We start from the raw sequence: 16513 nt of genomic DNA on the forward strand, positions 1-16513 counted from the left end.
TTTTTTGGGGGAAGAAAACCCCTTCCCTAACTATTCACCTAATCGCCGCAGCCCAAACTTTACTGCTTTCCAAGAGCGTGGAGATTTTAGAAGACTCCTCGCCTTAACGGTTCTAAACAGGGAACCGGTGGCAGTTTGACCAGCTAGCCTAACTGGGTCCCTAAGGTGAGACCTCAGGTGTTGTTACTAGCAGTGGTCTGCTGGCTTCTCACTTTGCCGTCCTGTCCCTGGATGCTCAGGTCTCTCCCACCGGGTGTTTGTCACAGAGGGACCTCAGTAAATCACCTTACTGGTGAATGATTGACCTGTATCAAGGTGATTCTTTCATGTGTAGCAAAGTCTTTGATAGAATCCCTTGATAGGTTTTGGGTGTGTGTTTTTTTTTTTTTTTTTTTAAGATTTTATTTATTTATTCATGAGAGAGAGAGAGGCAGAGACACAGGCAGAGGGAGAAGCAGGCTCCATGCAGGGAGCCCGACGTGGGACTCGACCCCTGGTCTCCAGGATCATGCCCTGGGTCCAAGGGCATTAAACCGCTGAGCCACCCAGGCTGCCCATGCTCCCAACTCTTGATGCAAAATTCATCATGTGCATTTGCATCCTGTGCATTCATCATAGGCCTACACACACACACACACACACACACACACACGCCTCCTTACATCGTTTGCATTGGCGTTCTTGTTTTCTAGACTAAAAGACCTATAAGGTGGAGATTGCCCTGGTATTTCTAGTCCCACTTTCTAGGACCTAATCTGTAGTAGGCACTGGAGAAATATTTGTTGAATTAAAGAATGAACCTCGGAGTCCTTTCATGCCAATTTTCCATTCACCTTGACACTTTTTACTGTTTTTGTTTTTCTAAGGTTTATTTATTTATTTTAGAGACAGAACATGCAGACATGGTCCAGGCAGAGGGAGAGAGGCCTCAGACTCCTCACTGAGCGCAGAAACTGGTCCTCGGCCTCTTTCCCACAACCCATGAGGTCATGACCTGAGCCAAAACCAAGAGTGGCTCTCTCAACCAACTGAAGAAGGCAGCCAGGCGCCCCTTACCTGGATGGATACTTTTTACTTTACAACATAACATTTCTAGTGCCACTGCTAGTTCTTAATAGTTTACGTGCTGCTTGTGCACTGCCTGGCTATTCTTGCCTACCACCCAGAATGATCATCATCATGTTCTTTCCTGGTCAAAACCCCACAGTTACTACTAACTGTAGCAGTAGTTGCCAAGCTTTTATTTACTTATTTATTTTTAGCCATAACAAACCTAAATATTGACATCCCAAATAGTGATTCACTCTAGCTGTGATTCTCAACTTTGTATGTTGGGCTGGGAGTGGGTAATTTGTAAAAGCACCTTCCACCAGGAAAAATAAGCACCTGTTTTCCCCCTCTACAGTAGAGATTTACTGACAGTATTATTTATAGCATAATATTCAAATCATTAACCATAATTCAAGGCTTCCCACTAATCAGGCCCAGTCTACTCTTGAGGTACCTGTTGGATGCACCATGAGTTGCCTGGGCTCAGTGCAGCAGAAGATATGTGTGTTGGCAACCAGTTGCCTATTTAAAGTGAAGTTCTGTCCTGTTTGAACAAAGTCTGCTTCATCCTGTGAACATACTGGGCACAGTCCTGTCTTTATTTTTGCTTATGCTGTGCACTCTGCCTGGATTACTTCCAGAATTTTTAATTTTTTCAAATCAGACTTTCTCTATGAAATCTTTGATCATCTTAATTATCTCAGTGATCTCCTCTGTCTGGAAATTGGAAGACCATTCAGTTTATACTTGCTGTTACTTTTTAAACATGGGTACCTTGTTTATCCAGTCGTAGTTTAAAGTCTTTAATGAGAAGAGGTCCGTGTACCCTTTGGTATCTTATATTGTCTTTTGAGCCTGTTGATAGCAAAGTGGTGTAGAAAGTTGATTCTTCTAGAAGGAATGTTTGGAGCTCATCAAGAGCTCCATGGGCAGAGTAATCTCCCTAGGATCTTTGATAAATTTGAATGCACACCGACATGAGACCTTCGCTGCTCTACCGCAGGACGCTGCTTTACCACAGGTTAAACATATCCTCTGATACTAATTGCAGAAGTAGGTGTTAAATCCCCAGTCATTATTTTATCTTGAAAATACTGAATCAGTAACCGAATGGTGCTGATTTCCTAAGTCTACCTGACTCAGAAATAGTACTTCCATTTATTAGTCTTAAACCTGTACACACCAGCATTGTACAGTGCTTTTCACGTTAAGATGTTACTTCAGATAATTTACACTATAAAACAGTAGCCTGAGTCTTTCTCAGAAATAAAAATATATCACAGATAAAAAGTTGGTAGGAATTTTAGAAACTCTCTCTTCCTCCATCGAATGATGGCCTTGGCTTCTCTTCCTGACTGTAGAAAAAACGTAAATTATGCAGTTTACTACTGCTAAAGCTGAATGAGCCCCCATTTGTTTTTCTCCTTACTATTTATTATACTTAACATTGTATTATGCATTTTGTTACTATTGTGTTGCTCATGAACATGAAAGTTCCACCAAAGGCAGGTACTTTTTTCTTACCTGTATATTTCCTAGTCTCAAGGTTAGAAGGCATTTAGCAAGTACTGTGCCAGGTAAATAATTGAACACACTGTGCTCGGGAGACAGTGCTGCATAGCACATGGTTCCTGGTGTCCTCTCATGGTCAGTAAAGAAACGTGAACAATTACAGATCGGTGTGGGAAAACGGGTATTGCTACGATAGCAAAGAAGGGAGGGGGAAACTCATGAGAACTTGACAGAAGAAATATTTTTAGATTTTCTTGAAAGGTAAGCAGGAGATTGTACCTTAGAAACAGTGAAATTAAGAATATTCCAAGTGAGAGTATATGTGAAGGCATAGAGGCTGTTTATCTTAAACCAATTTTCTTTCTCTCTTTTTTAAGCCATTTAAAGTTTTGGCAACTGAAACTCTAAGTCACAAGGCATTAGATGCAGATATATACAGTGCAATTCCAACAGAAAAAGTGGATGGAACATGTTGTTATATTACTACCTACAAAGGTAAAATAAAACTGTACTACAAATATTATTTAATCACTTTATGAACTATATATATCTGAAGTAGGGCATTTACCCTTCATAAACCCTTGGCAACCTAAGTGTAGGAGCAAAATGTAAAATCCCAGTTGTTATATTTATTTATTATATCACTGTATCTTTCTCTTGGGGGAGGAAAGGAAGGTAATTAACATTTACTTACTACTTATTAAGGGCAGGCAGTATGAGAAATGCTTTATACATGTCATCTCTAATTTGCACAGTAAGCCTCCATTTCAGAGATGAGGAAACTGAGCCTCAGAGAACTTAAAGAATTTGTCCAAGACCATATAATTAATGAATGGCTGAACTGGTAACACAAGCTATGTTTGATCCTAAAATATGCTTTTATGTCACTGTTTCCAGTACTGACTCCTAGTTTTTATTGCTATTGGCAATATCTCTACTTTATTTCAATTTATGCACTTTAAGAGCTAGAAACTAAAATAGAAATTGTCACTTAAGGAAAAGGAAAAAAATGCATCAAAAAGAGAGAAATAATCTTTGTGATTTCCTTTTACCTCGTAATTCCAGCAAGAGAAACAGAACAGTTAAATAAACGCAAATTAGACATATTCCTGGTATCAGGAAGTCTTTTCTGAAATGCATTTTTTTTCCATTTTGAATTGTGATTAAAATACATGTAACATAATTTACCATCTTACCCATCTTTATGTGTATAGCTCATCGTTGTGCTACGTCACCACCATATATCTCCAGAACTCTTCATCTTGCAAAATTGAAACTCAATACCCATTAAATAAATTACCATTCCCCCTTCTCCAGCCCTTGACAACCACCATTCTATTTTGTCTCTGTGGCTTTGGCTACTATAGGTACCTCCTTTATGTGGAATCCTACAGTATATGTCTTTTTATGACAAGCTTATTTCATTTAGCAGAGTGTCCTCATGTTCATTCCCTTCATTTTGAAGGCGGAGTAACGGTTCATGGTGTGTATATGCCACGTTGTTTGTACACACCACATAACTTTATGTATATGCCACATACTTTCATGTCTATGTGATTCATCCATCAGTGTACACTTGGGCTACTTCTGCCTTTTGGGTCTTGTAAATGATGCTGCCATAAATATGGTGAACAGATATCTCCTTGAGGCCCTGCTTTCAGTTCTTTGGTAGTATATATTCAGAAGTGGAATTGCTGGATCATATAATTCTATTTTTAATTTTTTGAGGAACTGCCATACTGTTTTCCATAGCAGCTGATGATTCCCTGCCTACCAAAAGTGCACAAGGGTTCCAGTTTCCCCACCTCCTCATCAGCATTTCTAATTCTGTTTGACAGTAGCCATTTTAATGGATATGAGTGAATTTTTGTATTTACGAGTAAAAAGAACAGAAGGTCCAGTCAACCAGAAATGACCATCTAATTTTAATCTGGTTCTTCATATTATTTATTGGCACAGTTAATAAGGAATACTGAATGTCTGAACCAAACTATAATCAATTATTTTAAAATCTCATATAGTTGAAGAAACTAAAAGATTTTTCAGGGTTTTATAATTATATTAAGAAACTTAAACATGCATCATTTGTTTGATCATGTATAATAGTGGCAGATAAACATGACTGGATTGCTAAAAAAAAAAACTTACAGGATCCAAAATGACAGTGCTTGCAAATGCAAATCCAGAGGTGATCACTGGTATAGGATAAACAGTATTAGCACCGGCATTAAACCTACATTGCAGCAAAGCGTTGATGAGGCCAAGTGAAAGCGCCTTTTGTTACCCCATCTTCCCCCTCTTCACTCCTCCCAGCCCCCAAGGTCCTGGCAGGACACACTTTGTCAAATCAGGAATCACTGATGTATGCAGGGAACACCTTGGAAACAGAGTCCAAAATGAAGTCTCAGCTGGGGATTTTTATATTCTGCTGGTCACAGAGACATCTTCCTGCTAAGTAACCAGCCTCAACAGCAGAGCCCTCCAGGAGTCTCACTGAGACCAGGTATAAGACTCACTAGTCTGGCTGTTATCAATAAAGAGTGCAGCACATTGCCCTGAAACTTCATGGATCCATGATAATGGATCATCACTAATAATCACTGTTTCATGCCTTGACCAGGGATCAGAGCCATGCAGAAAAACTCAGGCTAATTCCACATTTTTAGGAACTAACCCTCATAGCACATTTATATTTCAGGAGAAATGTGAATACAGTTATCCAGATAGGTTTCCATTTAGTATAGAGATAGCTTTGGTTTCTCACAAATGCTCATTGCCAATAAAATGTGGTTGTGAATGTCCTTATGAAAAAGTCACATATTTACTTTTTACTTCATCCTCCTCATTCTTTAACCAAAGACTTAAGTCTTACAGCATAAGGTATTGCTGGGTAAGATGTGTCTGTTAGAATTCATATTTATCTTTGTCTTGTAGGGTTGCTGCTTTTAGGGAAGATGACCCTGTTATATATTGAAAACCTTTCTAGCGAAATGTCTTTCAAGATAAGTTTTATTGTTTGCTTCTTAAACTTTCTTTTCCCTTTTATTAGACTTTTTTTTTTTTTTTTTTAGGTCAGCCATATCTTTGGGCTCGGCTAGATAGAAAACCTAACAAATTAGCTGAGAAAAGATTTAAAAATTTTCTACATTCAAAACAAAACTCAAAAGGTTAGTGGGTCCTCTTCTTTTTTTTCAGTTTTTTATGATTTAAATAACCTGCAATTTTTGGCTTCTTAAGTGGTAGTATTTGTATACATCATATCCTTCTTACAGTTTAAGTACTGAGGGGAAAAAAAAAAAAAAAAAGTACTGAGGGGAAAGAAGAAAATTGTAATTGAGTATCTTTGTACGTAAATAATATTCTTGAAAAATATTTTGTTTTCCTAACATTTTTATGACTCATAAAAATTGTTGATATTATAAAAACATACACATTACTGGGGCACCTGGGTGGCTTAGTGGTTGAGCATCTGCCTTTGGCTCAGGTTTGATCTCGGGGTCCTGGGATCAAGTCCTGCATCAGACTCCCAGCAGGGAGCCTGGTTCTCTTTCTCTGTGTCTCTCATGAATAAATATAATCTTAAAAAAGTTACGTATTACTACATATATACTGTAATGAGCAACATGTTTTGGATTTGTTGCCTAAGAGACAAGTAGGTATTTTTATAAATCAGCCATAGAAATATCAAAGGATTATCAGTATTTTTAATTAAACATTAAAATGGCTAAATATTATATAAGCAGATACATTAATCTTTGTATATCCATTCATTCATTAATACATCTTTATAGTACATTAAAAATTCATCATTAATCTGTATATACTGGAACATTGGCTACTTTAGACTTCTGTCCAGTATTTACAGATAGTGGTAGGTTCAAAATTGAAAAATTTTTTTAAAAAGTATTTGACAGAGTAAGTGAACACAAGCAGGGGAGTGGCAGGCAGAGAGAGAGGGAGAAGCATGTTCCCCACCAAGCAGAGACCTTGATGTGGGGCTTGATCCCAGGTTCCCAGGATCATGACCTGAGCTAAAGGCAGATGCTTAACCTACTGAGCCACCCAGGCGCCCCTAAAATTGAAAATCTAAAGTGTTAGTACTCTGAGAAGTGCAGTCACATCATGGTGATAATGGAGAATAATTATATAATACCTGATATTCTGGGTATTATATAATACCTTATATTATGATATCACGTTCCCACTTTTAATTTGTTCATTCTTATATTTTTTTAAAATATCACAAAAATAAAATTATTTAACTCTTTTAGAATTTTTTTGGAATGTTGAGGAAGACTTCAAACCTGTTCCAGAGTGCTGGATACCAGCAAAGGAAATAGAACAATTAAACGGGAATCCAATGCCTGATGAAAACGGACACATTCCTGGTATCATGAAAACTTTTCTAAAATGCATAAGTAGTTTTTCTGGGAATGGGAACATTTTTGAAAAGTGCTGAGTAGAAAGATACCTCAGATTAAAGTTCAGTTCAGCCAGCATGTCAAGTACCCATAACATGCAGAGTACTCTTAGGCTCTAATAATAAAGAAGTGAAGATTAGAATCCTACCTCCGTGATCTTTCAGACACTAGGGGAAATCCACCAATATTAGTATGATTTAAGAACTAAAAGGAAAGTACACACAGGCAAGATATAGTCAGAGAAAAGAGGAATAATTCTAGTCAGCTTCTGGTAGAGGAAGCTCTAAGGGGAGAGGACATCTGTACTGAAGCTTAAGAACCAGAAACTTAGCTGGCAAGGAAGAGGGAAGGTTAGCTTAGGCAAATTCCCACAAAGAGGAGAGATATGGAGTCATGGGAATTTTATGTGACTTCTCTGGCTGGAATGTTTAGGGCGTATGACTTTGGAGGACATTATGAAAGGTGAGGCTCTAGATGTGGAATGGGCTTAGGTCTTAAAGGGTTTATTCCACTGAAAGGAGTTTGAAATTCATCCTGAAGATGATTATTAAGCAGGTGTGCAGCAGAACTAAATTTAAATTTTTGAAGCAGGATAATGATAAAAGTGGGGTGGGTTTCCCTAGAGACTAATGGACCAGGAAAGAAGTTATTACAGTTCTCTGAGTGAGTATTGAAGGCCAAAGATCACAGTGGTATATGTGTCCTAGTTTTTGTTTGTTTGATAAAAGAATCATCCACATGTGGGAGACTATTCTGGAATAGGAGTTAGGAGAGGAATAGCAATAACATTCAGTACACGTGGAATTAATACATCGTTTAGCAAATACTGCAGTAATACAATAAATTGTAGAACACTTACTGCATAGATCTATTGTCCCTGAAACTGGAGAGACAGTAGAGAGAAGACTTAAGGAAAAAAAAAGTTTTAATGCTGTGTTTTAGAATGGTGTTCAATTCTTATTGAAAAGGTGAATTTTCTAGTAAAGGAATGCTGAGTGCTCTGTAGTGAACCATGAAGAGGTTAATTCCTCAACAGAATAAAAAATAACCTTACGGTTAAAAAAATGATTATGATTTAAAAAGTAGTTAAACTTAAAACACTTCCACTGATTTAAATAAATGATATGTGTGTGATAAACATCCAGAAAACATGGAAAATTTATAACAAAAATTGCTTCAAGTCACAATCCAGTGAAAACAACGTGATTACAGTTTTTTCTTTACATGATAGGTTGGGTACCAGTGGAAAAAAACAACAAACAGTATTGCTGGCATTCCTCAGTAGTTAATTATGAATTTGAAATTGCCCTGGTACTGAAGCATCATCCTGATGATCCTGGTCTTTTGGAAATTAGTGCAGTGCCTCTCTCAGATCTCCTAGAACAAACACTAGAGCTTATAGGAACAAATATTAATGGAAACCCATATGGTGAGTAAAGCCTTTTTCCCATTCAATTAACAGTAACTGTCATTTATAAAGAGAACTTTGTGCCTTCAACTTAAAACACATTCAGTAAAGAAATGACTAGTTTGAGTTAACAAGCCTTCTAGAATTATAGCCATTTCTATTTATGTCCATGGTGAAATTTATGCATGACTCTAACCATTTTATTAACCCAAAAAGTTGATTTTAGCTTCCCATTCTCCCCTGTAATAACATAGAACTATGTATGAAACTCAAGTGTAACTTTTTTTTTGCTTTTTAAAATTTAGGTGAAATGAGGTGAATGAGAATCATGTGTTTTTCATGGCTAGGTAATTAGTTTAGCATTAATAAGCCACTAAGTAAATTAAAGAATTGCCCATGAATAGCATATCGAGTATCAAAATCTGTACTATGATGAGTTGAGTTCAAGTCCAGAGGGCACTGTGGAGTACATTGTTGACAGGGGGCTGAAGACAGACCCAAGGATATTAAAGCTGGAATAACAAAATCCAACATAGAGATTAGCAGCAGATTGATAGGCAGGTAGAAGGAGGTTAAGATAGTAATTATATGTGTTATCTGAGCTACAGATTGGCTGTTTGCCAAACACTGTATGATATTTGAACTTGGCTAATGGTACAGAGCAGGGGTTGGCAGACTTTCTCTGTACAAGTCCAGTAAGTATTTAGGTTTTGTAGGCCATTCCTCTGAAATAGGCCATAAACAGTACCTAAGAGAATGGGTATAGCTGCATTCCATTGAAACTACAAAAACAGGCATCTGGTTGGATTTGGCCCATGGGTCATAGTTTGCTGACCCTTGATATTTATAGATTATATGAAGGTAAAATTTAGACTTAATGGGATAAGGTGGCACTTCTGAATGAGGTCTCTCGTATTTCTCTCTTCTAGCAATCCAACTAAACTTTTTGATAAATTTATTGCTAAATGTTTTAAAAGGCTTTTTTTATTTGAAGAAGTAAATTTTCTCAATTCTTTTTGAAACTTTGTATGGCTAACGGAAATTTTTACCATTCAGGGTTAGGAAGCAAGAAGCATCCATTACATCTTCTCATACCACATGGGGCATTTCAGATAAGAAATCTACCCACCTTGAAGCACAATGATCTATTATCCTGGTTTGAAGGTTGCAGAGAGGGTAAAATTGAAGGAATAGTATGGCATTGCAATGACGGCTGTTTAATCAAGGTAATGGCAGAAAATAGTTGGCAGAATTATGTCGTTTTATTTAATTTCCTCATCTCAGAGACCACCATTCTTTATATGATAAAGAAGTGTTTCCCAGGATGTTTTCATTCTCTGGGGCATTGGTTTTCCTAGATGTGCTTCAGAAATAAAGTGATGAAAACATCTGGAAAAATTGCATATTACAGACTCCCTTCTTGGAAATTTATGTTGCACTTGAATGCTGAGATAATCTATACCAACTTGGTTTAACTCAGCATTTTCCAAAGTTACTTGATTATAGAATTTGAGGTAAAGTGCCAAGGTAACAGCTAATAATTACAGAATGAATTTTTATACTTTGTGCCCTTTTTGTCTCTTGGACTTGTCTACTTAATTTCTCACAGGTTTCTGAAATTGATAATGTTTGGAACTGGACCTAGTCCTATCAACCCTGATTCCCAACAATTCAAAAAACTCAGATGGTTTTTAACCCCTCTCTCCATTACTTTATACATAAAATTCTTTAAGATTCTGATCTATTGAATCTGTACTTCTCCCCAACCATTTGGCAGTTTTCATTTTAATTGAAGCTGAGAGATTCATACTTGATTTAGTTTATCACCCTCTTTAAGTGTTATCTTTCAGTCTTATCCTTGTCTGTCCATTCTCCACAGTAAGTGAAAATGTTACTTTGTTGCATAAAACAGCTTCCTGACATTCAGGATCTGACCCATGCTTCACTTTCTGCCAAATATACACACACTATTGTATATGCTCTAACCACACTTAAGTAATTGCAATCAAAGCAAAAAGCACCATTCTATCACATGATACTTAGAATGCCTCCCCACCCATGTTTTTCAATTGGCTAGCTTCGTACTCAGCAACAGACTCCATTCATTACATTCTTATGGAGCCCCTAATTATGATCCTGGCATGTTTCCAGGTACTGGAAATACAGAGTCAACAAAAACAATGTCTGCCTTCATGAAGCTTACATTCTAATGGGGAAGATAGACAATAACAAGTAAACATGTAATATGTCAGAAGGAGAACAGCTATGAAAAAAAAAAGGGTAAGAAAAGGTAGAGCCTTGAATAGTGCTTGGCAGATGGTAGGCATTCAAAATAATTATTTGTAAGTGAATGAAAATAATAAAGTCTGAGGCTAATACCCTTTTTTGCTCTTTTCAGGTTCATCGTCATCATCTTGGTTTATGCTGGCCAATTCCAGATACTTACATGAATTCAAAACCAGTTGTTATCAACATGAATCTGAACAAGTATGACCATGCCTTTGATACTAAATGTTTGTTTAATCTTTTTTCAAAAATAGATAATCAGAAATTTGGTAGACTCAAAGATATAATACTTGATGTATAAACTAGAAATCCAGTTAAAAATCAGCTTTATTATATTGGAATCTTGAATATTCTGCTATATGTGGAAGGTAAAAACATCTCAGAATTCTGTGTTGAAGAGAGCAATATGTCGTCTAGCATTTGAAGAAACGAATTTCCCAGTTGCAAATTTTATTCAGAATTTTATTCAGAACTAGCAAATGAATTTTAACCACAAGACTTAAAAAATGTAATGGTAAGCTCCCCTGCCTGGTACAAAGTTAAAGACTGCAACTAAACCAACAATTCTGGATCATTAATACTTAACATATGGCTATAACCTCATAACATGTTTATATACATGTAAATACATATAAAACTAGATTCTTAACACACATATAAATAAGTATGTATAAAACCCCAATTTTAAATGTTAAAATTAAAATCACCCTATACTCTTTAAAAAACTTAAACATGAATATATACAGAAATTCATCATAGCTCATTTGATAGTCATAACTTACTCTAAAAGTCTTAAAAATATACTTTTCTAGTATGTTTAAAATTTTATATAATTTTATTTACTAAGACTTCAATTTAATAAAGGTACAGGTATGAAGAAAGAAATCATGTAGGTCAGAGACCTGCTTGATTTCCAGATGGAGTTTTAACTTATAAAGTTAATAAATAGTTCAATAAAACTGTAGTTATAGGTAGTCCTTAATAAATGGGGAGATTAGGAGGACTTTCTCCTTCATCTTCAAACTGTTCAGAAGCAGCAATAGGACTAGTTAATTCAACTCCACATTGTTCAGAAAGTTTTCTTAACTTCTCTTCTAAGAGAATATTCTTTTTCACTTCTTCTTTATAATTATACTTCAGATCTTCAATTTCTTCAAAAAATGAAGGATCAAAGTTTTCCAGTTCTTTTTTCAGCTTTTTTATTTCCTCCTAATAGAAACATGATATTTTTGAAAGGTATGTAGGAATATAATACATTCTTTAGATTTAAATTAAAGAAACTTAAATATAAACATAAAATCCAAAGTAACCTGAATAATCAGATATATGCTATACAGGCAGAAGTATTTTCTTAGAATTCTATTAATAAGGTTTCACTGTACAGCATAAGTAACTTGTTAGCTGGCAAATCAAATTATCTATTCTGTAAATTATGCCCTAGTTTTTGACTAAAACTTATTTCTTAAATTAGTGTGTGTGTGCGTGGGGGGGGGGGTGTAAACTAGTGGTGGCAACATTTAAGCTTTCTCTAAAAGTATATACTCTCATTGGGGCAATCAGAAAGACTTGGCTGTTCACAACACAAGTTATTTTGGTTAAGAGTCTTTGGTTTAGGCTTCATTTATATTTTCTTTACAAATACCTATTTTTTTTTAATGAATAACATTTAACTTATAAATATATTTAGAATTTGGGAAACTCTGGGACCTCTACCTGACTAAGAGAAATGTGTAAAGAGAGAATATGAACTTCAGAATAGCTAGTGATCACTAGTTAATTCTTTAGTTTATGCTGTTTTGTTCTGTTTATAGATTCTTTAAGGGATAAAGCATGGCAAATATTTTTCTTTAATAAAAAAGGAGCTCTTCCTGAAAAGAATTTCAAAAGGAAATAAAAGACACTGTTCCCAATGTGGCCCAAAACTTAAGAGTAAAATAATGAGCTATGCTTGTGAGAATTAAAAAATAAATTTCTCTTTAATCCTATTTGTTTTATCTCAGTTTTTTTGTAGCTCTCGTTTAGTATTTTTAACACAGGTGACTATAATGAACTCTGCAATATCAAGGTCAAACATAAGTGTATCACATAACCCCAGTAATTTTTAGGATATATACTTAAAGATAGTCATAAAAGTTGTTTTTAACAGCGGTTTTCACAAAACATAATATAGTTAGATAAAATTACCTTCAAATGCTGCTTTTCTAAATCTGAGGTTTTGAGCTGTGTCTCTAAATCTTTTACTTTTTCCTTTAGTTGATCAGGATCTGCCAAAAAAGTTTTAAAAGTCAGATTCCATTTTTCCCCACTCTGACAAAGGATTTCTTTTAGAGAATAAATAGAAAACTAAACCACGGCCTAGAAAATAGGGCATTTTATGGCTGAAAAACTTTCCAGGCTGTGAATACTGTAATGCTACCTTTTACAGTATTGTAATTCCATAGCAGACCAAGAGAAAAACCATCTGCTGGGTATTAGATGGGTAGAATCAGGGTAATTTTTCTAACCTAGAAGAAATTATTTTCCAGAGAAAAATTCTGATCTGAGCCAGGAAAAATTGTTAGGTACTAAAAGGACAACAAAATAAGTAGACTGTTAGGTAAGGGTCTACAGCCACAGCTGGCCAAATGCTCCTGGTACCCAGCAGTATTGACTATTCCATGAAGTTAGTCCACATTTACCGTGTAATTACTACACGAAAAATATGCCAGTCAGGATGGATAAAACAAAGAGAAATAAATCCTAATGCTATGGTCGGAAAATGTTAAGTACAGTACAAGAGCCTTAATTTCTTGGATCCTTAACCACTCCCCTCACCTGGAGTTAACATCTCTAAATTTATAATGAGAATCAGTGGACAAATGGAACGTTTTATTTCATTGTCATCTTTGCTAGAAACATTTTCTTTAAATTAAACATAACATCTAGTATGTCATGTCATTTTGCAGCCACTGAAGTGTAAAATTTTAAAAGTAATGCTAAACTTTGAGAAATTAATGGTCAGCAAGACACATTTTCATGAATGAGACAGGAAGGTTGGTACTCTATTACAGTTCCCTTGGAATGGTCCCCTAATTATGAGCTGGAGACAAGAAATATTTTCCTCATCCTTTTCTTTGGGAATAGTCAACAGAACTCATCTTCCTTTGGAAAGCAGAGCAAAATGATACTTTTCAAAATTTCTCTCACCTTTGTAGAAAGTACTCGCTATTTTTTATAAAGTCGGTTCTTAATCACTGGAATGCTGTATTGAGTTGATTGTCTTAAAGGGGTGCTGTACGTTACACAGCTTACTAACGTAAAAGTAAAAGTAGTGCAGTAAAAGTAATTACTACGTACAGCACTTTCTGGAGTTTGCTTAAGGTATTGGATTGCATGATTGAAATGGCAAATTCCATACCAAAGAATTATTCCAATTTATACCTGAGCAACCTTTGACTATTTCAAACAGCTTTTTCAATATTCTACTGTACAGTCTTGTTGATACTTTGTATTTAAATAGTGCTTTAGAATTGCCAAGACCATTTCCGTTTGATTTTGAACCTTAGCAATCTTTGAAATATGTTAGGTATCCTTGTGTCCTGTAAATAGATGAGGAATATAAGGTTCTGAAATTCCCTCTCAGGAAACTTAGTTTTAGAGAGACCTTGCCAAACGTCATAGCATCAGAAGGTCTTTGGGGGTGTACTAGTCTGGTACCCTAAGCTGGCTACTAAAAGAGATACTGTTGAGAGAGATTTACATGACTGTTCTAGTTACCAAAAGGTAGATAAGGCAGTTTGCATGGTCAAAAACAGGGAATGGTGAGGGGCTTTGGAGTTCCATAGATTTAGGTTTCATCCTGCCTGTCAATGCCTAGCTGTTGTGACCTCGTTGCTTAACTTTAAGGTGACAATCCTAGGTAAAACGGAGACAACGGTACCCACCAAACAGCATCTTAAGAGTTAAATTATAAAATGCTTGTAAAAGCACTTAGCATAGTGTCTGGTAAACTCGTACATGATAGCCTTAAAACAAAGTAGTAACAAGAATATGTGGTAGGATACCGAAAAAGGTGTATGAAATAGTCAGACTGTTCGGGTATAAATTGATATAAACCTTTGGAATAGAATTTGCCATTTCCCCATCACACTATTAAATATACATAATAAATGGTTCTTGTTAACATTGATGTTCTCAAAAGTCAACCACGGGTTTGTGAATATTGAACCATTCATAACTCTTAGGGAAAAAATGTACACATATACATACTCATATTTTACATAAAGTATAATTATAATCCTGGAAACAACTCATCCTGGGTAGATTCTATTTTCTTTGTTTTACAAAAAAGAAAACAAAGTTCAGAAGAGTCAAGTGACTCGCCTGAGGCTGCACCCCTCGTAAATGTCAGAGTTGGGATTTAAACCCAGACCAACTGGCCCTAGAACCAGAGCTTCTTGCCCTTTGATGCCCTGCCCTGTACTGTCTCCATCCTCTGGTCATTTGTATGAGAGCTGAAATAAGGTAGAGTCTCATCTTACTGGATCTCATCTGGAAAAAGGTGGGTCAGAACTTAAAATTTCACTACTGTATCTGCGAAAGCACTAGGAATACTAGTTTGGGGGTTAGAAGTAAATTTTAGTGAGTAGCTGAATTCACAAATACAGAATCTGAAAGTATTGAGGATCAACTGTTAATTGCATATACACGTATACACGACATATACACATGGATACATACGCACATAGCAATGCAATGATTAATCACTTGTGAATTGGAAGCATGTAGAAGCCTAGACTTTAATGTTTTAATTTGTAAAAGGGAAAGAGAATGCAGACAGTGTTCACTATATGTAGTTTTTAAGTTAATAATGAGAGGATGGGGTGCCTCCGTGGTTCAGTAGGTTAAGCATCTGACTTCAGCTCAGGTCATGATCTCAGGGTCCTGGAACTGAGCCCTGCATTGCATGGGGCTCCGTGCTCAGCGGGGAGTCTGCTCCTCCCTTTCTCTCTGCCTTTCCCCCCAGCTCCTACTCTCTCTTTCAAATAAATAAACAAAATCTTAAAAATAAGAGGACAATAACATTTAGAAGATAATGTTCAGAGGGCTTAAAAGGGCCTATATATACTTAGAAACTGGAAGCCACAAACTTCATATTCAGTGCTTAGCACTTTATCATGATTAAATGTAACACTTAGATGGAACATAAAGAGAAAAACATGGAGTATCTGCTAGTCGATACTATAAAGAACTCAGAGGACTCAATGGGAACATTATTCTTACATGAAGGAAAGAACTCTGAAAACCTATCGGATTTGATTTCATAGGAAGACAGTCATCAGAAATCTGAATAAATAAAAAAGGCAAGCCCTAATCCAAAAACTTGGGTTAGCTAACATGCTATAAGTATGTTATAAAGTACTTTACCAGATACAGCGCTTTCAGCTCCGCTTTGGTCTTTGTTAACTTCTAACTGATGGATTAATTCCGCCTTTTCTTTTTCCAGCTGACTTTTAGCTAATCTAGAACACAATGATTATGAGTTCAACCAAAACCACAAAAACCAGTCATTGATTTATGAAATACATGGGTATTTCTTTTGAACTATGTGATGTAAATTGCTGAGAACTTGCTAATAATTCATAAAGGTAAAGAGTTCTTCATTTACTCTGACTTGCAATGCTACCTTCTCAAACTGAGATCACTGAATGAAAATTCTTCATGATTCTTAAAAGTCTGACCTGATGTCATTGTTAAGTTTTCCTTTTGGAGGAATCTCATGAGAGTATTCCACACAGAACCCTGTAAGTAAGTAATTTTTTTTTCTCTCTCATTAATATTTGCCTCTGGAAAACTA

General features: G+C 35.9%; 2 protein-coding genes across 8 annotated transcripts in view; one reads left to right on the top strand and one right to left on the bottom strand.

Moving 5' to 3' along the window:
• The window catches only part of RLIG1 (RNA 5'-phosphate and 3'-OH ligase 1), a 75749-nt gene that overhangs the window by 445 nt on the left and 58791 nt on the right, over positions 1 to 16513 (top strand). For 3 of the 5 annotated variants that reach the window (XM_077845749.1, XM_077845751.1, XM_077845752.1), the window contains exons 2-7: positions 2940 to 3057; positions 5634 to 5729; positions 6834 to 6950; positions 8215 to 8412; positions 9448 to 9617; positions 10790 to 10878. In XM_077845749.1, coding sequence (XP_077701875.1) covers positions 2940 to 3057; positions 5634 to 5729; positions 6834 to 6950; positions 8215 to 8412; positions 9448 to 9617; positions 10790 to 10878 — 788 coding nt within the window. Of the gene's footprint in view, positions 1 to 2939; positions 3058 to 5633; positions 5730 to 6833; positions 6951 to 8214; positions 8413 to 9447; positions 9618 to 10789; positions 12663 to 16162; positions 16465 to 16513 lie in introns of those variants that run through there. The other 2 variants (XR_013350652.1, XM_077845750.1) reach the window with 2 other exon arrangements.
• CEP290 (centrosomal protein 290) overlaps positions 11119 to 16513 on the bottom strand; it is an 88709-nt gene continuing 83314 nt past the window's right edge. For all 3 annotated transcript variants that reach the window (XM_077845725.1, XM_077845726.1, XM_077845727.1), the window contains 3 exons: positions 16084 to 16178; positions 12862 to 12941; positions 11119 to 11886 (listed from right to left, as the gene is read on the bottom strand). In XM_077845725.1, the coding sequence (XP_077701851.1) occupies positions 11656 to 11886; positions 12862 to 12941; positions 16084 to 16178 (406 nt within the window). In that variant the 3' untranslated portion in view covers positions 11119 to 11655. The remainder of the gene's footprint in view (positions 11887 to 12861; positions 12942 to 16083; positions 16179 to 16513) is intronic.

The sequence above is a fragment of the Canis aureus genome, chromosome 13 (genome assembly GCF_053574225.1).
Source record: "Canis aureus isolate CA01 chromosome 13, VMU_Caureus_v.1.0, whole genome shotgun sequence".
In the NCBI taxonomy this organism is placed as follows: domain Eukaryota; kingdom Metazoa; phylum Chordata; class Mammalia; order Carnivora; family Canidae; genus Canis; species Canis aureus.